Genomic DNA, 23,800 nt, shown 5'->3' on the forward strand with positions numbered 1-23,800 from the left:
TTACTATTGGTACAACTGGAAACCACTTAGAGTAGAAGTGACTGAATTGTAAAGAAGAAGAAATTCACCTCGAAGCACAGAAGAGCTGCTGGCTCCACCACAACCCCGGAAGTCGTCAGCCAGCTTTTCACTGGGGGAAATGAATCATGAGAGGGAAAGCTGCACACCCCCAAGTCTGGCTGGGCCGTGGAACTCGGGAGGCACAGGGGGGCATCCGGGGCTCTCCAGAGGCAAAGGTTGAGACTCTGAAGAGATCAAAGTGCATGGGTTGGAGGTGGGACTAGAAAAAATTGGTCAGTAGGGTTCATCCCTAGGTGTTCCAGGGACACAGGCAGCTCAGGTTTGGGTCAGGCAGTACCTGAGAACAAGAGGGGAAGCCATGCTGGTGAGCTTGGGAAATGTAGGGAGTCAGGCAGGGCACTGGTTGGCATGTGCAGATGTGAAGTGGAAACCCAGTGGTCAGAGCAAGGCACCCAGGGCTGGCGGGAGCCAATGCATGTCCTGGGCCAGAAGGTGGATGGGTCCCATTTGGGGAGACTGGGAAGAAAGCAAGGAGGAAGAACTGGATCAGGCAGGGGAGCAGAGGACCTGGGGGTGTTCCTGACACGCTGTCAGTGGGTGAGAGAGCTCTGGGGGGGTGATCAGGACGGGAAGAGGGAGGGAAACGGGGATGGGTGACACGGCACTCTGGCAGCTGTGGCTTGGCCACTGGTTCTGGGAATGGTAGCAGTGACTCAGTCCTAGGTTACCCCACGGAGAGTGTTGGGGCTGCTGGTCCAGCTTCTGCCTTGGGCAGGGTGGTTACTTCCTGCTTTCTTTTCCCGTCCTCCCTTCCTTCCTTTTCTCCCTTTCCCTGGGTGGTTTAGGGGCTTGAACTCAGGGCCTTGTACATGATAGGCAAGTGCTCTCCCACTGAGCTACCTCCCAGCCCTGCTTTCTTCACCTCTCCCCTATCTGCTCCAGAGCTTGCAGATTGCAGACACTCAAACACATTGTCACACTTGCTGAATACATTTGTCAAATTCTTCTGGTATTTCCAGATCATATCTGATGCTTAAATATTAGTTTTCTCAGAAGAAAAATATGTTGATGAAGTTATTATTAGAAAGTCATTATTAGTAAGTTAAGTCTTTTTTTTTTCTGGTTAATTTTATATTATAAAACATCTCCAGGGGATGTTTTCTCCTGGAGGAGGGAATGATCTCAAGGCAAGAACAAATTAATAAGTAAGCCAAAACTATGTTTAAAAATAACACATTCCAGTAATTATTATATTCAGCAAAACAAACAAGAGTGGGAGCAGGTCAAAGATATATTTTAATATGCTGCAATTTAGACTTTTTAAAAAATATTTTTTAGACATGAGGAACCTTTATTTTATTCATTTATTTAATATGCAGTGCTGAGAATCGAACCCAGTGCCTCACTTATGCTAGGCAAGTGCTCTACCAGTGAGCCACAATCCCAGCCCCAATTTAGGCTTTTATAAAACAAACACATCTAGAGGCTCATCCTTGTGAGGTAGGGATTTTGGAAGCTCAATAAAGCTATCAGCCTGTGGTCAGAGAGTTCCCTATAGGAAAATGTTCTGTAGAAACCCCCAAATTTCCAGGAGTTAAAATAATGGAGTATTTACATTATGCTCATTCTTAACTATTGCTTGCTAGCTGCAATTGAAGTTATATGCTGATGCTTATGTTTTTAGATGCTGTTTTAACAATCTAGCACTACTGTTCTTGACTTTTGAGCACCCCATGAGAAAGATAGCAGATTTTCCAAACTACTGGCCTAAGATAATATGCTGACGATCTATAATGATTTCCTTTCTTTCTTTCTTTTTTTACTTTTCATTGCTGGGGATCACTTGGGGCCTTGCACATGCTAAGCAAGCATTCTACCACTGAAATACATGCCCATCCCTAATGATTTCTGAATGTGTTTCTTACTGAATAGAGACCACCTATAGATTTTATTTTTATGATTCCACCTCAAATGCAATATGCACCATGAATTCTTATTACCCACAAACCTCTGAAATAGTAACTAAATATGAAGAATATTTTTTAGAGGGGAACAAGTTTGTGATGTCTTGTGGTGGTTCTGGGAACAGAAGCTTGAATGTGACTTCCGTCACTTAAGGCAGTAGTGCTGTTGTATGGGATTTGGTAACTGTGGGCAAGTGTTGAGCCTTTTTGAAACTTGGCTTCCTTGTTTAAAAAATGAGAAAAGAATATTTGCTATTTCATCTTCAGAGGATTCATTTAAGAGTCAAATGAGACCATCCCTATGAAAATGATTTACAAATTGGCAATTGCTATGCAAATAATTTTTACTTAGGAACTGTCACTGGTTTTTCAATCCACAGTTATTTATGCAGATATGACTGCTGTATAATAAGGAGTTTTGTTATTTGAATATGAATGTATGTTCTCTCTCTCTCTCTCTCTCTCTCTCTCTCTCTTTCTCTCTCTCTCTCTCTCACACACACACACACACACACACACACACACACACACACAATTCAGTGCCAACATTATTAGAATCTGAGCTCAGGATGTGCCTCCATAAAAAGCTTGTGGAAAATGTGGATAGTAGATGGATCAATAGCAAAGTGTGTTCTCTAAACAAATTGATTAATTTGAATTTCTTTTGGCTGTTACTGTATCTTGAGGTTTCAGAGTATTTTTGAGTTTTTGTTTTAGCTTAAAAGCAATAGGAAGTGGGAAATAAAAATAGAAATGATGAAATACAGAATCTTTCTTTAGTATATATGTACACACACACACACGTACAGTCACGGCTGTACATGTGTGTTCACCTATTATGTAAACTCCAGCCTTCATATGCTGAATTTGTATTAGGAAACATTGGCACTTCCTTGGAAAAAAAATGGAGAGATGCTGCCACCTGCTGGACCAAGGTTAATAATTCAATAAGAGCATTTTGAAGAAATGTAATTTTGGGTATGGAAAAGTTTTTCAAAGAACTGAACCTTTAGGGCTTTGCTTAAAATAAAAATAGAACCCTACTTAAAGAAAATCACCATACAGATTAATTTAAGTATGCAAGTTGATTATCTGTTTGCAAATCAGCCATTCTTTTGGAATTGGTTACACACTGTTCCTTTAACAATTTACAGTGCAGCCTATAAATATCTAGTGAGTTTTCTACTGTGGCATCAATGTTTACATCTGTAGTGGAAATAAGTTAAAAATTAATACTAATGTAATACTAATAACTTAAATTATTTAAAATACAACTGTAAGAGGATTGGACACATGAATTTTCAAGTCCTCAATGAAGGAGGAATGTAAAGATCAATATTAGATCATACAGTTCCATGTGTATATGCTAGGTGGCGCTATTGAAGCAAGATGGCTTGGTTACTGGCCAAGTCAAGGGCTTAATAGATGGATGTTCACATGACTATTCTTATTACAAACATTCACATGTTCCTTGTCTTTCATTATTTTGTTTATTTTGGCCTGTACCCCTACTGCAGTTTTAGTTCCTTAAAGTCATGACTAAGAAAAATTTTGGTAGCTAATAGCATCCCAATTTTTAAAAGTTAGGGAGAGAACTGGGCATGGTAGCACAGGTCTTTAATTCCAGTGGCTCAGGAGGCTGAGGCAGGAGGACTGTGGGTGCAAAACCAGCCTCAGCAACTTAGCAAGGCCCTAAGCAACTCAGTGAGACCCTGTCTCTAAATAAAATATTAAAAAAGAGCTGGGGATGTGGCTCAGTGGTCAAGCACCCTAGGTTCAATCCCCAGTACCCCCATTCAAAAAAAAAGTTAAGAAGAGAAAATATTTATAAATACACTAATGCTCAGAGCTCAGAAACATATGAGTCTTTCTGCTTATTTTTTTCCCACACTTCAATAGATGACTTCTCTGGGCTGGCTTCAATTACTCATTTTTAAAGTAGTGGTTGGGTGGGGAAAGAAGTAATGAGCAAATACAATGGAGATTAATCAATAAAAAAATAGAATAGTAGATTTTGTATTAGTGGGAAGTAATAAATAGAATAGTATTTCTTGTATTAGTGGGAACTCATCCTTCCCTAGTAAAGTCTGTTTGGGCCCTGGTTCGCTAATTCAAACTAATGTCCAGGCTTGGGGAGAGTTTTCTGCGTACTTACTCCATCACACTTGCCCTGATATCAGCAACTGCCCTGTGGATGGTAAGAAACACCTGAGCATAGTCTACTGATTGTCTATCATGCTAAAATTTTAATTTTTATTTCATGCTAAGTACTTCTGAGATAAACTAGCTGAGTCTCCACAAAATGCAAACATTAATATAAAATAATTTTAAAAATTTCTAAAGACTAGGTCTCTCAAATATTTTTGACACCAGCATATCTTTCTACAAGAAATTAAAAGCAGATGGGGGACAGTCAAGCTGTTATTATTTAGGAAGTTCATTAACTTATTGAAATGGTGAGTTATTGGAACAAGCAGTACTAGTTTGTAAGAAGTAATAAATTCGATTCTCATCTAAAATAATTGAAAAATGAAAAAAAATTTGAGTAACAGGCATTGCTATTTTTACTAGTTCCCTAGATAATCATCGCTAGTAGTACTTTTTCTTTTAATAATGAGACTGGTATACATGTTGTAGTATTGCTGGAGAGGGATTACTAAAAATCAATACACACCTGCATTTTCCCCCAATAAAAGGACAAACACCAGAGAAAAACAGTCAGTAGAGAGTTTGCATATTAATTCAATTTTTCAGATGGTCAGTTAATCTATAATAATTAAGGGTCACAAAATCCCTCAATATCTTATTACACTTTAGGTTTTTTTCTTTGGGCTCTCTAAGCCTACTTAATTATAATTTTTTTTAAAGTTTTTGTTTTTGCAGTGCTGGGGATAAGAATCTAGGGCCTTACACATGCTAGGCAAATGCTCTACAGCTGAGCCACTAAAATGCTTTAATAAAGTATGAGAGCAATGATGTTAAGGGTGCTGTGAGAGATAAGACTTAAAATGCACAGATGAGGTGCTGAGGTGTGAACAAGATGAAGGTGACATGCAGCTACTCTTCCTTTGATCTAATTGATACCAACTCGATAATTTGTGGCTATGAGAAAATAGTACAGGTGCCTCGTCTTTGCAGATGCTAAGATATACTGAAAAGCTGACCAAGTGCACAGGTTCATTTCTGGTCCTCTGCCTCAGAGACACAGAAACTCTTCCTGACAGAGACCATGGACTTGCTTGGTGTTCGGTAAGTATCTCAAGAAGATACCCAAGAGACCACAGAGCACAGTCTCAAGTCCAAGGTTCATTTTGTGGTGCACATGCTTTGTGGGAGCCCAGAGAGTGATAGGTGATATTCAAAATATGTAACAACCACTTCCAACAGGAATCAAATTCAGAGCAGTGGGTGTGGTCCCGAAGACCCCTCCTTTGCCACGAATCACTCCTTTTGCCACTTCATTGTTGGAAAGTGGGGAGGACTGGGCAGCCAATCATAGGTTGAAGGCAGCAGGGAAGACTGGACTATTTTAACTGGTGGAACAGCTGTGCTGTGTTTGCCCCAGACTGTGGAAGCTTCTCACCAGCTGCACAGAACCAGATGCCTCTTGTTCTCTCCAGGGTATTTGATATACTAAAGCTTTAATTTACAGGTAGAAAGCTTGTGGCTGAAGGTAAAAGAGCTAATAATGATCCAATTTTCAGAAATATTTTCTATTTTGATGCACTGATGGATCACAGGACGAAGCCCACAATTTCTGAGACGCCACATACTAAATGGAGAAAGCAGGAAGTCAGGAGGAAATGTCCTGACAGCAGCCAGGTTAGTGGGCCCTTTGGGTGGTTTATACATATTTAAGAAGCACGATGACCCATATGTCCTCATCTAAGTCATCGGGTCTGTACCCATGTGCTGGGTCATGCATCTTATAAAGTCTATCAGCCTCAGACCCCAGGATAGCTGATGCTTTGTGATGTAGAAGGGGACCCTCATGGTGACTTATTAATACTCTCCCCAAACACTGGGATGAGACAGCATTCATTTTTATTTGATAATGATGTGTTACCAAGATTCAGTCATCCCTTGATCTCATACTGTTTATTAAACATACAATGTATATTTTACACACACACACACACACACACACCCACACACACACACACACAAAAAATAAAAGATAAAACCAAAGCTGGAAAAGAACCATGGCTTGTGCAAACCTTTTACCTTCAATGGAATCTAGTTAAGGGTAAGACCTCTCCTTGCACAATGAGCAGAGTTTGTGTTGTCTTACAGAGCTAAAAATCAGACACAGCAGGGCTCTCTAGGCTCTTTCTATTTAAATTTTATAAACTTCTTAAATTGCCTGCAGTTGAAAGGGCAAAAGAGGACTTATATTTCCAAAACTAGCTCTTTAAGGTTTATTTTGCTTCTAGCTATTCAAACCACATTTCCTGCTGAGAAGACGCACCCACTGGGCACACCTTGAGGTTTCCTGCCTGTTCATCATGAAGGTGAATGGGATTTTAGAGACTAAGGTAGAACCTTCTGCTGATGGTGGGCAGCTGGTCCTAGGCTCCTCCAGGCAGAGACCAGTTTACCTGGGCCTTGGAACCTTCCAGGTGTACACAGGCAAGGTCTGTAGTCCCTGCTGGGGTGTCTGCTGCCTTTGGGTGTCTTCTGACTGCTATTTACTTTTACAGGCAGAATGCCATCTCCCACCTCAGCATAAGACAAAACCACCAACAGATCAGTGAACAGGCTGCTTGTGGCAGCTACAGGTTAAGGAGCATAGGGAAGAAACAAGCAACATTGTGTGTTTCTCCAAGTTAAATAATGAGGAAAAAATGATGGTTTCTGAGCATTATGATTTTTACAGTGACACTATGGGCCACCCTTGTAACTGCTTTGCCACCTCCCATTTCTTGCTTCTGCCTGCAGACCACTCAGGTATAATAAACTCTTAACTGTGTTTTCAATTTGCGTCTCTATCTGTTCTGTTGCTGGAATTTTGGAAGCTGGAGTGCCTCCCACAATGGCAGCTGGGCCACAGCTCTTTCATGATGGGGATGGCTCTTTCCCCCCGACATGCTTCTCCATCCACAGACTGTGGCTATGTAATGGTGACCCATTTGTTTACCCAGCAACATGCTCAGGACAAGGCTGATGGAGAATATTGCTCGTTTCGTTTTCCGAGGGGGCAAATGGAAACATCAAGACTTTAAACGTGGTGAGTTTGTGTTTGCACCTGAGCTCAGGGGTTTAGGATCAACAGCTCATCCTCCTCACCTTCCTCTGCAAGCCAGGGGAAACACAGAGATCCTGCCACTCCTCCATTTCCAAGACCTTCTCAAGGTGCTTAACCCTTGAAAACAGACAGACCCTCCCTGGGGAAGGGCTTGTGTGGGGTGGAGTTACCTGGGTCCTTGTAGATGCTGAGCACACCCTTGAAGTAATGAGGTAAAAATCTTTCCAGTAAAAGCAGCACATCTTCCAACTCCTCGAGAATCCCCACGAGCAGGAAGTTTTCATTCACGTTCAGCTTTGCGCGTTCGAGGGCCCACTCACCAGGCTCCCTTTATGGAGATGAAAATTGATCAAAGATTTGTTTTTGCAAGGCAGCAACAACACACAGAAAGCTCCTTCCCTCCCACCCTGGTTTGTGTAATTGCAAATCCGACTTCCTTCCAGTACCAGCCCAGGTGCAGCCTTGACTAGTCCTTCTTCATTCATTTTCACCTGTGTGTAAGGTCTTTGAACTGAGTGAGCCCAGCCTACATATATATTGAAAGACAAATATAAACATGAGCATTTAGGTCCTTACAAATGCTAATCAGGGGGTGATCAGAAGAATGGCTTTTTATTAGGAGGCCCAAAGAGAACAATAAAGAAGTTTGATGTTTTGAAATATGAAACTTACTGACACTGTATTTCTAAAGAAATCAAAACAAGCATCCAGTCATGCTTGCTAATTGTCTTATTCTTTTAAAGAATTGAAAGAAAAACTTTTCTTAAAAAATTATTAATTTCAGAAGGGAAACAGCATAATCTCATTTGTAGGCCAGATTTCTAAGCCTCTGAGCCAACATTTATATAAGCAAGAAGAGCCCAGGAGCTGGGCTCTAGGCCTGGCTATGATTTACCACTTGGAGAAACTTGAGCAAGCCAAGTTCTCTTTTGAAAAATGGTAATAATAACCCTTATCCACCCCTACAGAATCAATAAGGTTGAAGAAGATAATGTTTGAAAGTTTTGAAAAGCATTACTAGTGTGCCCAGGTAAGGCATCATGAGCACTCTGCCCAAGGTTGGGAAATGGACAATTTGAGAAATATTTTAGGGAGTTAGAATCATGGTTCTTTGGATAAGTATGTCCACTGTGATCAGAAAGTGAGTCATCTGGTCCCAGCTCTTCCCAGCATCTGAGGCAATAAGGATGAGCTGGAAAGTGTTCATTACTGGGTGCACGTGTGTGGTAGGGGGCCTGAGCTCAGGATGTGTGTGATGACACGGAGGACAGACAGTGGCTAGGCCCAGAATTCAGCAAACTCTTGCACTACTGGAGCTAAACCATGCAGCAGCAAGACACGCCTAATAATTAAGCAGGACTCACAGCACAAGCAAAAAAGTGCCATGAATGGGCTGCACTCTAGGACCAGCTGTTATCCCTTGCCTCTTCAGAAACACAAGGATGCTCTAATCAAGATTCCCTTTGGGGGACGATGTCTCTTCTAGTAAAAGTCTTTATGTTTCACCAAGCAAAGGTTGTGGTCCCCTGCTGCCACTGTTTCTTTAGCTAGACATTTGTCCAGTCCCAGTCCAAGGCTTTCCACTGTGGCTACACTGGAACCACCTCAGAGGTGGTCAGGAATGCCTGCACCCCGCCTCAGAGACTGTGATCAGTTGAGGGTTCTGAACAAGTTCCCCAGGGAGGCTCTGCAGGATATGGCACAGCACACTCCGAGGGCGCCGGCTCTGTGTAAGTCACTTTCCAAAGCAGGCCAGGCCTTCCAGGGGGACTCACGGGACCACTGCTCTTTTTCTATTATCTGTTTCATGAGAGAGACACCATCGAATTCTGGGTGTGGATTTCCAGGGTTTTAGACCCAGGAAACATGACAGGGACAGTGGTTGGTTAAGTACAGTCACCATTGTGGAGCAAGTGCCCCTATCTCGTGGGCTGAGTGGTGACAGCCAGGTGTAAGAAAGGGCCTGGTGAAGATTCTAGTGACACAGCTGTCCATGGTGGCTTAGAGGCCTCCGTCAGAGTCTCAAACGAGGAGCAATAGTAAATATGAACCGTGTTCCAGAAGGTCGAGAGGGTAGGATAGAGAAGAGTCCCACAGAGCCAGTCTGGTAGGTGCCCTGGCCTTGTGCACATGAGCATGCTGTGAACCTGTGTTTGTCTTTACCTGCATCTGGGATGCTGTCCACAAAAATACGGAATGATGTAAAATAACCGGGGGTTGGAACACTCAGGGTAGTTTTCAAGAATGCACTCATTGATATCCTACAAGAGAAAACAGCAGTGAGATGCCTCATGGTCTAAGCAGTGGTTCCTCAAATGAATACTTAAATTGCACGGGCAAGCTTTGAGGGGTTGCACAGAATTCACAGACCTCCCGAGAAAACTTCCTTCTCGCCTCCCAACACCTGGTTTATTTGACCAGGTACACATATGGCCCCAGGCCAGTTCAGAGGGTGCCCATTCAGTTGAGTACACTGCATCTCTGCCCCTCCAGGTGGCTCAAAGGCTGTGGGCTGGATCACAAGCATTGTGAGAATAATCTACCCACGGGATCAGCTAGGACCCCAGTGGTTACTTGCCAGCCAATAGGTGCATAGTTGGCACTTAATAAATTTAGCATAACTTAGTTCTCAATGAGTTCTGACTTAGTTACCTACCAGTATGGCCTGGAGCAATGAGATTCCCTATGTAACCACACATTTAACCAACAATGATTAAGTATCTGCAAGAATCTCATGAAGGGCCTGCAAATTTCAGAGGGGCTGCAAAATGATTTCTTAGCTTTTATTTGGTTAGAAAGTGACAAGATGTGTGTCTAGGAGCATTCTCTCACTTTCAAAGGCAGCAGTGTGGTTCCTGGATTTTCTCTTCTGACATGATGTCGAACTTGGTGTCCCTGTTAAAGTCATGAGCTTGAGATGTCTTGGGGGAGGTGGCTAGCAGAGTTCAGAGTCCAGTGTTCTCAAGCAGACCACACTAGATGGCCCAGATGAGAAGCGCCTGGTTCTTAGGTGTTTCTAAGGAGAAAAGATACCGCGATTCACCCAGGAACCAAACAGCTGTGGATGTCTTTCCAGGGCCAGTGTTGGCAAGACAGGAATATAACTCCCGAACACAGTCCGTGGCATTTATGAGTCAAAGGAAGCCACTGTTTCTGGTCTGATTGAGGCAGGCGATTAGCTATTAAATTTTTTTCAGCTCAAACAGGAATGAGAAAAATACAACTTTTTTTTTTTTTAAACAACACTTTCTTCCCCTTTCACTCCTCTTGGGTTCATGTACCAAGTAAATCACAATTAGAACAGCAAATTCAACTGGAATCAACAGAATTGGCAACAATCACACTTGAGTGTACTCCAGCACTTGAGTTTACCGTGGGAAGCAGAGTTGTCATCAACAGAGAGTAAGAGGGGACTTGGCATTTCCCCCAGTGCTAAGGAGTTTTATATCTGGTGTAAGTCTTCCTGACAATCACCTTTTAATACTGAACTTCTTTATGTATTTTTCAATGATTATGCAACTTCACTTTCTTTTCATGCAGTGCGTCTAAGGGTAAGATTGTTCAAAAAAACTATTAAGACTTACTTTAGTTTTTTCTCAAATTGCCACCACACTGAGGAAACTCCATGCCAACCTGCCTGCTGGCATTTCATCTATGATATGCTGCCCTGGCCCCTGGATCTTGGCATGTACCATGTACACCCTACCATGCCGTCCCCTGCCCAGGTTTCCCTCTGTTAAGATTAGGTCTTATCATAAGCCTCACATCAACAGGAAAACAGTGAGATAGTCGAAGTGAACACTGCAGATAATTATGATAATCCTTTTAATTGCTAAAACCATAAAAAAGAACACTTCTGTTGGAATTAATTCTAACATTTACACATTTAAAAAATATACAGATTAGAATAAATTTCAACCAAAATGTCCCAATTTTTTTTCCTTATAGTTTTGGTAATTACAAGGGAATTTGGGTTTTGGTCTCAGGTCAGTGAATAATTAGCTGAGTGTCCTTAGGTAATCATGCCATCTCTGAACCTTATTTTCCCCTTCTGTGAAACATAGGGTTTCATAACCTCAGCCTATGAAACTGTAGACACATGTGACAAGTTCCCTAAATTAACCAGCTCTTTTTTTTTAAAAAAAAATTGTTAATACAGTAGAATGCATTACAATTCATATACACATATAGAGCACAATTTTTCATATCTCTGGTTGCACACATGGTAGAGTCACACCATTCGTGTCTTCATACATGTACTTAGGGTAATGATGTCCATCTCATTCCACCATCTTTCCTATCCCCATTCCTTCTCCCCCACACTCCCTCCCCTTGGCCTTATCTAGAGTTCGTCTATTCCTCCCATACTCCCTGCCCAGCTCCATTATGGATCAGTCTCCTTATATCAGAGAAAACATTCAGCATTTGGTTTTTTGTGATTGGCTAACTTCATCTAGCATTATATTCTCCAACTCCATCCATTTACCTGCAAATGCCATGATTTTATTCTCTTTTAATGCTGAATAATATTCCATTGTGTATATATACAAAAACGCCAAAAACATACATTAGAGAAAAGATAGCCTCTTCAACAAATGGTTCTGGGAAAACTGGAAATCCATATACAACAAAATGAAATTAAACCCCTATCTCTCACCATGCACAAAACTCAATTCAAAGTGAATCAAGGATCTAGGAATTAAACTAGAGATACTGTGCCTAATAGAAGAAAAAGTAGGTCCAAATCTCCATCAGGTCGGATTAGTTTCCGACTTCCTTAATAAGACTCCTATAGTGCAAGAATTAAAATCAAGAATTAAACTGGACTGGCGATGTGGCTCAAGCGGTAGCGCGCTCGTCTGGCATGCATGGGATGCTGGGTTCGATCCTCAGCACCACATAAAAATAAAATAAAGATGTTGTGTCCACTGAAAACTAAAAAATAAATATTAAAAAAAGAATCAATAAATGAGATGGATTCAAACTAAAAAGCTTCTTCTCAGCAAAAGAAACAATCAGTGAGGTGAATAGAGAGCCTACAATTTTGGGAGCAAAATTTTTACCACACACACATCAGATAGAGCACTAATCTCTAGGATATATAAAGAACTAAAAAATCTTAGCACCAAGAAAACAAATAACCCAATCAATAAATGGGCCAAGGAACTGAACAGGCACTTTTCAGAAGAAGATAATCAATCAACAAATATATGAAAAAATATTCAATATCTCCAGCTATTAGAGAAATGCAAATCAAAACTACTATAATCAGCTTTTAAGAATGGTTTGGTATGCTAAAGATCTAGAAAAGGTGGTAATTTCTGGTTCCAAAACTTCTTTTAAGTTAACAGAATATCTTCTTTCAGCCTTTGCCATTTAAACTTCCCCCTTCGTGGAAGGTGGGTTGGGAAAGGCACTGATGTTAGCATCAGACCTCAGTGCAATGTACCACTTGCTAGTCATGGAGTCCTGGCAAATTTCTCCTTGTCATAGGCTCAATCCTGCCTCTGTGCAATGAGACTATTGCCCCATTTGCCCCATGGACCTTTGACTAAGGTTGGCAATCATGTGGGCCAATTATTTCCCCTGCCACTCAACTTCAGATTATGCCTTCTTCGTTACATCTGCAGTGTTTTAAATATAAGCTATAAATAGCTTATATTTAAAAGCTGTTCCCAATGAATCCAATAGTCTTTTATTTTTTAATTTCCTAAAAAGAAGTATTAGTTTTTTTTAAGGTATACAGAACAATACGATTATAATTATAAAAGCATGGGATGTAATTGCTCTAATTCAGTCCCCAGTACTTCCCCTTTTCCCTTCCCTCTAACTCTACTGACCTTTCTACTATTTACTTGTAATTTTTTTCTTTTAAAATTACTGTCTTGTGTATATACTCCAGCTATCTCACAGAGAAAATAGAGAGGTCAAAAATAATGGAAATCAGAAATTTGCTGTTTATGCTATACCAAAAATACAAAAAAAAAAAAAAAGTTTAAAGCAAAATCAACCAGAATCCACTACTGTGGAACTTTTGAATTATTGTATCTCATTTTACTCTCTACAAAAAAACCACATAACACTGTGACATAAAAGCACTTTTCCACTGTGGATTTAAAATAGATTTGGGAGCCAATCTTCACACTCTTAAGAATGCAGACATTAGAGAAAGTTGAACGGTGAAGGACATGATGAAGGACAATTTCTTGGGCTGGCTGTGACAGTTGTGTTAGAAACGGAGAGAGAAAAATGACTGTCATTCACGACGGAGGCAGTATTGAATCCTTGACCCACAGGTGGACCATGGTAATCAGTACAAATTTGATGGGTCAGTCAATTTAGATAAGTGGAGTGGACGTGGGCTAAGCTAACTTTTATTGCATCACACTCAGCCTCATAAGCCCTTTTTTAAGCCTTGTAAAGAATTTTGAGCCAGAACCAGAAGAGTTGAGCAAGACTTTTTAGTGAGGCTTAATAGACTGGAAAGTGGCAGGTGGCCAGAGAGCCTCGTTCGTTCTCCCATCCCATGCTCCTGTCAGGCCTGAATCAGTGATGAGACATTCCTTCTAATAGACACGAGAAATGCCCTTCAGAACCCTTCTCCACACAGCCCTCCAGAAAGCAGCTTCATTAGTCAAAGTAGCACCTTGCCCTCCCTATTGTGAGCACAAGGTGTGTTGTTGGAGGGTTAACACGTGCAGCCTCTATTCTGGTGGCTTTCTGGTCCTTTATAACACTTCTGAGTTTATGGCTCTGTGTCTGATGGCAGAAATGCAGATAAAGACTTTCTGGGTAAGTGACGTATCACTGTACATGTGTTGTAGATAATATCCTTATTCACTGGGGGCCTCATCCAGTGAGCTCCTAAATCCTGAAAGGGAAACACACTGACCAAACATTTTCAAAACCCCTCTTCTGCACTCCAAGATTCTGAATTTAATGTTTCTATTGCATTAAACTAAAGAAAAACTGTAGCACTAGTTTTTATCCTGAAATGATAATGAGGAGGATCAATCTGGAAAATAGCTCAGTTCCCATTAGATTTCAGTGGGCCATTTTCTGTTAACTACAATAAAATTTATCAAGCATTTAGGGTGATTGTAGGCAGGATTCTGTGAAAGATGTAAATGGTGCTTTCCAGAAACATCCTTGCACTTCTTTTAATATATAGCATGAATACAAGAGTGGAACATGGTCTGGCCTTGAGGTCAAGGGATTCTGGTGCTTTTCAAGGAATGTGGGGACCTCAACTATGATGATTTCATAGAGACTAGAAAATGTGGGGAGCCACGCCTAATAATAACAAGATGCATATGGAGTCATGTTGGCTACCTTCCATTTTTATGGTAAAATATTTATTAGAGTATTGTTTAAAAGATCAGAAATTATATATGAATCTTTGTGATCAGATACATGTGATATATTTGATTGTAAATCATTATAGTCATTGAAAAATGTTTAACAAAGCATACATAAGTATAAGAAAAATTCTAATCTGAGAAAACCAGGGCAAAATTACATAGGTACTACTTTTTTTTTTTTTTTACTGAAAGAAAATAAACCAAAATTATTTATAAAGGTCGTGTTTGAGATGTGGAATTATAGATTCCAAACCTTCCCTTTTTTTCTTTTTTAGCCTCAAAATCTTATTTAATGCCTGGGTTGATTACTGAACTTTGTACGAGATTTCATTTGATGCAAAGGTTCTAAATCTGAAAATCATGATTCCAGGCAGGCAAACAGCTCAGGACATTTGGGTGGCCTGTGTGGCCTCTTCCTGCCCCACTTCTGCCCTGTATTTCAGCCGCAGGCCCCTGGCTACTCACTGATAGTGGCGGAGGTCATGTGTGGCTGCCTGTTTCTGAGCCTGACTTAGGAGCTTCCTTAGTACCCTGAGTTCTAGATTCTAAGAGAGGTCTCCTGATTTGTTTACCTGGGGAATCGTCTTACTCTTGAATATCACTCAGTCACTGGGCTTGGATAAGAGCATGAGCTTTAACAGCACCATCTCCTGGACTCTGGGCCACTGCCCATCACCATGTCATTTATTGCCTGCTGCCACTCTGTGTCAGCCTGCTCCAATGTGGATGTCAGGCTCTGTTCTGGCCTGTTCGCCTGCCTTATGCAAGTAGGTAATCTGATTATACAAAGCTTGATCTCAATGACTGGCTCATGACTGCTTGCTCCTGTGATTAGAGCACCTTTGGAAAAGGTGTTCCACTCCTTTGATTTATTATCCTGCCCACCTACTCCTTCAAGAAAGCAGTATCAAGCCCATGTCAACATGGGAAAGAGCAGGTGTCTTATGTGTACAAAAGCATAAAATGTTATAAAGTATCTATATTGTAAGTACCAAAAATATCTTTTAATATATATGGGATTTTTTATTGAAAAGAAATTTAAGTTATAGTTTTGGTCTATAATATCACTATTGAACACTGTCAAGCACTTCAATTCCTTGATTGTTTCAGTTTTCATTATCCATTATGAGGTAATACAAGTCCTTTGAGCCTATGGACAGCTGGGCACACCAGCCTGGCCGTCAGGTGGAGTCACAGGTGGGCCGCTGGGCTATCTTCCTGAACTCAACTCTCTGAGCCTTCAAATCCAATGCCATTCCACGCTCCAGGGCAGGAAGGGCTGCCAAGCAGGCAGGATTTTGCCAGTCTGTGTGGTTATTTTATTAGGTAAATAAATGTCTACAGATTCTAGTTTAAAACTACTGAACCCAACCCAGTTTTGTACAGACATTTTCAAAGGTAAACATGGAATATATTATCAGTTACTAGCTCTCATAATTATAGTGTTTTTGGCTAAGGATCATTTTCTTTCTGCATATAATATCTGAAATATTAGCACAAAGAATGTCTTTAAAAAGAGGTTAGTCTCACTAGGAGTTACTTAAAATACCATTATATACCCTAAATTCTGTACCAAGTGGGACATTAAAATGGAGAACACTTCACAAGGGAAGGTCCATCTTGGCAAAAAAACTTGGGGACATAAACTTTATAAAATCATAAATCAAAAAAAAATGAATTCAGGGGTGAGTTGGAGGAACTGAGGGAAAAAGAAGTAGAAGAATGTGGTTATTTCTTTAATTCTGAATTAAATGAAACTTTACTTGGGATTCCAACTTCAATTTTTCAACTAGAATTTTTGAATATAGCTTAATCTATGAAGTCACAATATGACCTAGTACAATTTCATTTCAGAGATTCTCATATTGGGGTAGGTCAGAATCATTTGTTCATTGTGTTTAAGCAATTCAAGCTGAAATCTGCAACAAACAATACATGACACTCTTTTTATTTTGGGGGGGAGTACTGGGGATTGAACTCAGGGGCACTTGACCACTGAGCCACATTCCAGCCCTATTTTGTATTTTATTTAGAGACAGGGTCTCATTGAGTTGCTTAGTGTCTCGCTTTTGCTGAGGCTGGCTTTGAACTTGTGATGCTCCTGCCTCAGCCTCCTGAGCTGCTGGGATTACAGGCCTGTGCCACCGTGCCCAGCGAAACTCTCTTTTTAATAGATAAGTTTAATTACTTAATTTTACTATGATTATTATTCTTGGGTTTGTGCATCTTATGTTTTTTCATTGTTGTTGTTATTTTTCTCTGCATTTGTTTTCCCTTTTATGTCTTCCGTAACTTTAATAACTTTTAATAATACCCCTTCCCTTTCTCTCTACTTTCCTATTTCACTAAAGATTATATTTTTATTCTTTTCATAATTACCCATGCATTTTTAACAATCTAAGATTTTTTTCAGCTATATAATTCTGACAGCTCAAAAAATAAAAACAACGGAGCTTAAAATACTTTCAAATACTGCAAAGTTCTGAGGAAGGGCATAGAACTTTTAAAATTCATTCATAAATAGATGGTCAGAAAGATGAGTACATGAAAAAAATGTCCAAAAATGTTTAGTGTTAAGCTCAACTTAATTTTTTCTAATAAAGCCTGAAACAATTTTTTTTGTTTACTACTCCGAATCAGAGGATTTTAGCACCTTTAACTATTAAACACCAACCACCCCATCTTATTGTTTAATTTTAATCTTTTTTTTAAACACACAACTTTTTAAACACTTGAATTTTTAATTATTGGTTCTGTTCACTGCTGCTTCTTGTACCTTATGGTTCCTGTACTTTCCCCCATAATTCAGTAGTCATTTTAGTGAAGTCAGTAAGTGGAAAATTCCATAATTCTATGTCTGGAAAATATCTGTGGAGTAACTAGCTAGCTGGGTATAAAATCCTAGGCTGATGGCTATTTTCTCTCAGCAATTTGAAGGTAGTACTCCATTGTCATCTGGTATCTATTATTGCTAACGAGAAGTTTGCCATCAATCTAATATGGTATTTTCATTGGTCATCGGCATCTCTTCCTTTTCCTTGATATTCTGCAGTTCACTATGAAGTATTCAGATATATATTTAACTTGTTTATTCTGTCCAGTTTTCCTGGTATACGTTTAGTCAAAAGATCAACATCATTTATTTTAGAACATTCCATCCTTTAATTGATTCAAATATTGCTACCCTACCTCTTTTCCAGTCTTTTTTCTGGATATCCCATTGGTTAACTATTGGAATCTTATGATCTTTCTTCCTTATCTCTTAAGTACTTCTTCTATCCATCTATTTTTATCTTTCTAATTTATCTTCTTGATGAATTCCTCATGTCTAATTTCTAATTCTCAAATGTTCTCTTTTACTCTATTTCTTAAATTTTAATGACCATATTTTTCATTATAAGAGTCAAGATTACCTTTGAAATATTCTTATGTTCTTGTTTCATGTCTATTTTTGTTTTGTAATTATCTGGTTTTTTTTTCTTTTGAAGTGGAAGTCATTTATTGTTCTATCTTTTCAAACATCTTATGTTAAAGACTTTGTCACATTGTTTTTTAAAGTCATCTGAAGTAAATTTATGTTCCAATAGATTTTGCTGCTGTATTTCTTGGTGTTAGGTTTTTCATGTGCTTTAGAATCTTTGGTCTATAGGCTAATCTATGTGGGAGATTCATATTCCCCCCTCCAGCCCTGGCCTCCTTCCTTTTTCTGTCTCTTTCTTCTTCCGCCTGTCCTTCCCTTGCAGTATTGTGGGTACTTTTATCCAGACTCCTGGGCCCTTAGTCCAGAGCCAGGTCTCAAATGTACCCCATTCAATGGCAACAATAAAAATGCTGCAGAACTGATTACAAAGCAGCAAACAGTTTGGTTCACTTACTACTTATGAGTCTGTGGTTTTGCTTCCCCACTTCTCTAGGTCTTTGGCCTCTTAAAAAGCCACAGTCCCAAGCAGTGAACAAGCTTCTGTTATGTTCAGCTTCCTTTGCTTGACAGTGAGGAGAAGTACGGCTCCCCCTTGGGCCCTGGTTTGAAGCACTGAGCCTGGTATGTCCCACATTAGCAGGGGCAACTTTAGTCCCTTGTACCCTGCAGGATCCAACTCCTGGCCATCACTATCTGATTCTGGACTGAAGCCCAGCTGGCCTGTGGCTCCACTCTGTTATTCCTCCAGGCATGGAGATCCTCTTATTTCTTACTCATTTGAATTTCCTTTTTTTTTTTTTTTTTAACATTCTACTCACAATTGTGATGTGTTTGGGATTGAGGGAGTAGAAAACCACTGTACTGCAGGGAGCCTTGTACAGGTTTTGCTAGAGTGAGGTCTGTCAGTGGTTAACCCTAGCTGAGCAAGAAGCATGGGTGACCTTGGACCTAGGTAAGGTAACTTGCTAAATCAGGGGAAAGAAGCTTGGTAAAATGTCAAAATCTGTGCCACAGCCATGCAATATGCTTACTGAAATGTGTTTCTGCTTTGTATGTCAGAGGGCAAATGGCAATGCACAGACTGTCAGACATCAGTATGATTCGGAGGCTGTGTCTTAGAGACTCTGTGAGATACTGTTGTATCACAGTAGTGACTCCTCCATAAGGTGTTGCTTCCAATCTTTCATCATTTTGAAAAAGCATGACATGAATGCAAAAGTCAGAATCTATGCCCTACATATTCTTTATTGGTAGACTATTCTAAATTTCTGGAAGATTCTTCTTTCCTCATTATGGTATTCATTCAGTGCCAGGCAGGTGTTCTATAAAAGTAGCCTTCAAAGATGATGGAGTTTTTATTTGAATTGTGCTAGGCCTAGCAAATCACCATGGGAATCTGGGTGTCTGATATAACCTCTCAGGTGATGGTATCGTTTTTCAATAAACATAAAAAAATCATGAGCAGAGTAAAGAGAAGAGTACAAGTACTAACACTAAACAAAAAGTACTTAAATGGTAGTATAGGTAAAGATATGTTACAGTTGATGCCTGTTTTTCTGGTAGTTATCTCCATAATTGAAATACCATTAGGTGTCCTATAACCCATTTCCCACTAGAAAAGGCAAATTCCAGAAGTGGGTTCCACTTAGAGGAACAGTGATTTTTGCATCTTGGTTGTCTGTGACTCTAGGCTCAGGAAGAGCCAGGTGGCTGGATCCCTGCCACCAGCAGTCTGCTGAGAGAGCTCCAAGTGTTGCCCTGGTGGAGCAGGCATCAGCAGCCTCTGCCTGCAGGGGGCAGCACTGATTACACATGGAAATGTAAAATCAGTGGAATGGAAGTCACTCTTAAAATAAGTCAGGTTTAGAGTGTGCCCATCTTTTATTCCCTTCACAGTTCACAAAAAAAAAAAAAAAAAATGGAAAAGCTCACTGTTATGTATATGGGACATGGCAAGTGTGATCTTACTGAATGGCTTGCAGCTGGATCTTATGGAATGTATAATTTTTAACCTTTTCCATCTTTTTATAACTATAGAAATATATTTAAATTTTGACTGCTGAATATAATACCAGAAGGAAAAATGCTTGTAAAATTTAGGCCAGAGATCAGAAGTACTAGTGCATGTTTTACTTAACAGTTAATTATGAAGGGAGGGAAATGAACCACTGACCCCAAATCTGTTCACGTCACCTGTTAGAAGATGCCCACAGGTAGGACAGGTCTCAGTACAGTGTAGTGGTTGCTGGAGGGGTACTGACCAGAAAAGTCAAGCTCAACTAGATCTTCCCAACAAACAGGGAATTTTGGAATGTAATAATGGCAGCAATTCCTGAGAACTCAAGTATATTCTTTAACTATTTTACATCATAAAAGTTATTTATGACTCCTTTGGGCTCTGCAAGTTTCTGAAAGCCATAGAAACTGTTTTAGCCTTGTATAATTCTGGTGATTTTTGCCTTCCCAGCTGAAAAGGTTCAGAATTCCTTTTTCTTTTTTTCTTTCACATCCAATAGTCTTAATAGTTTTGGCCTAAGAACCCAAAACAAACCACAAAAGTCACACTTTCAAATTCTGGTTACCCAGGACATAAACAGCATGTTTGTGGATTTTTGTTTGGCGGGGGCATGGCCTCTCATTTCTGTGGCCCTATAGTTTCAACTCAGAAGGTCATCGTGCACCCACAATAAGTTTAATGAAAAGGCGTTGAGAGTAAACAGATTTTTTTTCCCCCCAGATTAACTGGAAATTTCCATTTTCTAGATCTTAGTTTCATGAGTGACTAAGAATTGTCTATGTAACGAAACTTCACCAAAGTATTCTATTATGAATATTTAAAATTTCTCATAATGTATAGTAAAAGAAGACAAACAAAAATCTCAAAAAGAAATATTGACTTGGAAAATAATTGTGACCCCAGCCACATTTTTTTGCCTTCTTTTTATCTTATTCTAATTTGTTGTTCATTTTGTTCATTCATTTATAGCCTGTCTCTCTTTTTTTTCTGTGTGGTGCTGGGGACAAAACCCAGGGCCTTGCACATGCTAGGCAAGCACTCCACCAACGAGCCACATCTTTCTCTTTAAACTTCCTCTTGAAGTTTCCTGAACTGTTTTTCCAGTGGGGAGGAGATCTTTATAAATCCTCAGGCTTCCACCTTTACAATTTCCCACCCGAAATCTATTTAGAGACCTCATTTCTGACCCTCTCATTGGCCCTACTCCCTGGATTATTTCTGCTCTGGAATGAAATAGCAATGCCTTTGGTGTAAGGGAAAAAGCCATAAAACCCAGCCCCTTTATCACACAGCTCTTTGGGATTTTTCTCATGCTTCCTTACTGGATGTTCTCTCATGTTTTTATTATATTCAGTGATGTTTTAGGGCACATGCGCTCAGCAACCAAAGGGAACCCAAATTCCTGTCCTTTAAAGGCTGTTAATACCCCTATCCCATTCATTAGCCTTTTCTTTTTCTTAGTGAGCTCCCTCCCCCTTTTAGATGAACTATCCATGGATCAGAGTAAGGCTCCATAAATAACAACAAAATAATTCAAGTCACTCTAATAATTTCTGCATATCTAAGTATAACAGGTATTAAGAGGTATTCCAAAGTTTCCTTGGGGCTGGGGTTGTAGCTCAGTGGTGAAACTTCACAGGTGTGAAACATTGGGTTTGATCCTCAACACCACATAAAAATAAAATAAATAAAATAAAGCTATTGTGTCCATCTACAAGTAGGAAAAAAAAATATTTCCTAGCTCTTCTTTTCCCCAAGTCTCTCAAATTGAGAACTGAAGGCAAAAAAAAAAAAAAAGCAAGTATTTTATAAACTCAATTTAAACACTGAGCTGCATCCATGATGGGGATGAATTCCATAGACTAAGTGTAGGACTGCTTATCATTCAGACATACAGGGAAAGGATCTGCAGGAGGAAAAACAGTCTTCCTGGAGAAAAATGGATGCAGCATTTGGTCAGAGGCTATTTCTCACTCTTTCTCTGTTTCATCATGAACAGTTTTCAAAACCAGAGAAGGGAAGAATCCATTCTTTGTAACAACTGGAGAAAGTCTTGCAACATTCAGGGTGTAATGCTCAATAGTTATAACCAGACACAGAGCAGTCCTTTAGCATGGCTCTTGCTGGGCTCCCAATGCCAGCAGGTCACTGTGCTGTGCAGTCCGTTCCTGCCCTGTCCCCCGGAACCCATGTTCTGGAGCTAGGACAGCAAAAGCCAGTGCCCATGAGTACCAGGTGATGTGAACGCATGAATGGTCCTGGGCTGGAGACACATCCTGCGGAGAGGCTGGGGCATACCTGCAGGCACAATCCCTGTCACAGTGGGGTGGATGCTTGGTTCCAGCCAGTCACTGCCATGTGAAATTTGTGCCAAGGTTTCCCAACCTTTTGATTTTTTCAAGGGAAGTTAAAATCTGAATTTTTATGCAAAATCACCTACTTCTTAAATGTTAGTACCAAAATTAAAAAAAAAAAAAGTGAGTGAAACAAAACATGTCTGCAGGTCAGACATGACCCACAGGTGACCAGCTTATGCCCCATTGGTTTGCTAAAACCATTCCAAATTTGGATAGCTCCTAAAAAATACAAGATGTGATAATTTGCTGTGCCTTAGTTTCCTCACTCCTAAAGAAAATAATAATAAATGCTGATGAGGATGTGAGAAAAAAAGAGAAAAGGTTGTAATACATCTTTCTTTTGGGAGACAAAGAAAAAGCATTTGGAGATGCTTTATAAACTACAGAGAACACAGCACAGAGGGAGGGAGGACACAGATGCTTTGACTTTTGAGTGCATAGATGAAGGGCTTTGAAGGATTCAGCAACATTGGATAAAATGGTGGTGGAAATAAAGGCCGGAGCGATTCGACTCAGCCCTGGATGGAAGACTGCAGGGAGAGGTGAAGGACAGCAGGGTCAAAGTAAAAGGAGCTGGTGGTGGGGACAGGGGGAGAGCTGTGGTTTCAGGGAGCAAGACCTCTTTCACGAGAACTCACCAGGACTAGGAAGACCACAACGAACCCTTGATCAATGAAGTGGTGACGAACTTAAAATCACAGGGTGACTTCCGACTTTTAGAATATTTTCAAATGCATGACCTGCCTCTCCACTCTCAAGTCACAAAAGGCAAATTCATTTCAATACTAGCCCAATACACAATCAGAGGAGATCATGATGTGAGAATACTATTATTCTAAAACTGCAGATGATTTTTGAATTCTCAGCTATTCTGAATTATCAGCACCAATATTCTCTTCTACGAAAGTGAATAAGCAATTATTTTTTAATACTTTGCAAATCTTTCACTGGGAGAGTATAAATTTTCACTATGGGGTTGTTATGGTCATGCACTTTAGGAAGCCACACAACTCTAAACTCTTTGCTCCTTAACTGTTAGCACTAAAGGCTAGATTGTTTCTCAACGTGTAATAAGCCTAAGGATGCTGGTTTGATTTAAGGAATAGAGAAAACAGAGGATCATTAATGTAGCACAATTTTAGGAGCAACTAACATTTTGCAAAGCTCCAGTGGAGGATTCTTGACAGTCCAAGACCACAAGGCAGATGGCATCCAAGATGTTCCAACATCTAGCCCAGGGTCACTTCCTTTAGGAAGATTCTATATTTAGCAGGAGACATATGCTGCTTACTTTTATAGATGGCTCAGGAGAGACTCATTCTTCTTATTTCACTTTCTTGCCCTGGTCTTGTTAGGTCTAGAGATCCATGTTATTGGCATTCAGAATTTGGCAATTTAAGGTATTCATTGACCT

At 40.0% G+C, this 23,800-nt stretch overlaps 1 protein-coding gene across 1 annotated transcript in view; it reads right to left on the minus strand.

Moving 5' to 3' along the window:
• Positions 1-23,800, minus strand: part of Ust (uronyl 2-sulfotransferase) — a 267,090-nt gene that overhangs the window by 39,665 nt on the left and 203,625 nt on the right. The window contains exons 6-7 of the mRNA XM_005321354.5: positions 9,394-9,491; positions 7,401-7,558 (exon numbers count right to left, since the gene is read on the minus strand). Coding sequence (XP_005321411.2) covers positions 7,401-7,558; positions 9,394-9,491 — 256 coding nt within the window. The remainder of the gene's footprint in view (positions 1-7,400; positions 7,559-9,393; positions 9,492-23,800) is intronic.

This window comes from Ictidomys tridecemlineatus, chromosome 8 (genome assembly GCF_052094955.1).
Source record: "Ictidomys tridecemlineatus isolate mIctTri1 chromosome 8, mIctTri1.hap1, whole genome shotgun sequence".
Lineage (NCBI taxonomy): Eukaryota > Metazoa > Chordata > Mammalia > Rodentia > Sciuridae > Ictidomys > Ictidomys tridecemlineatus.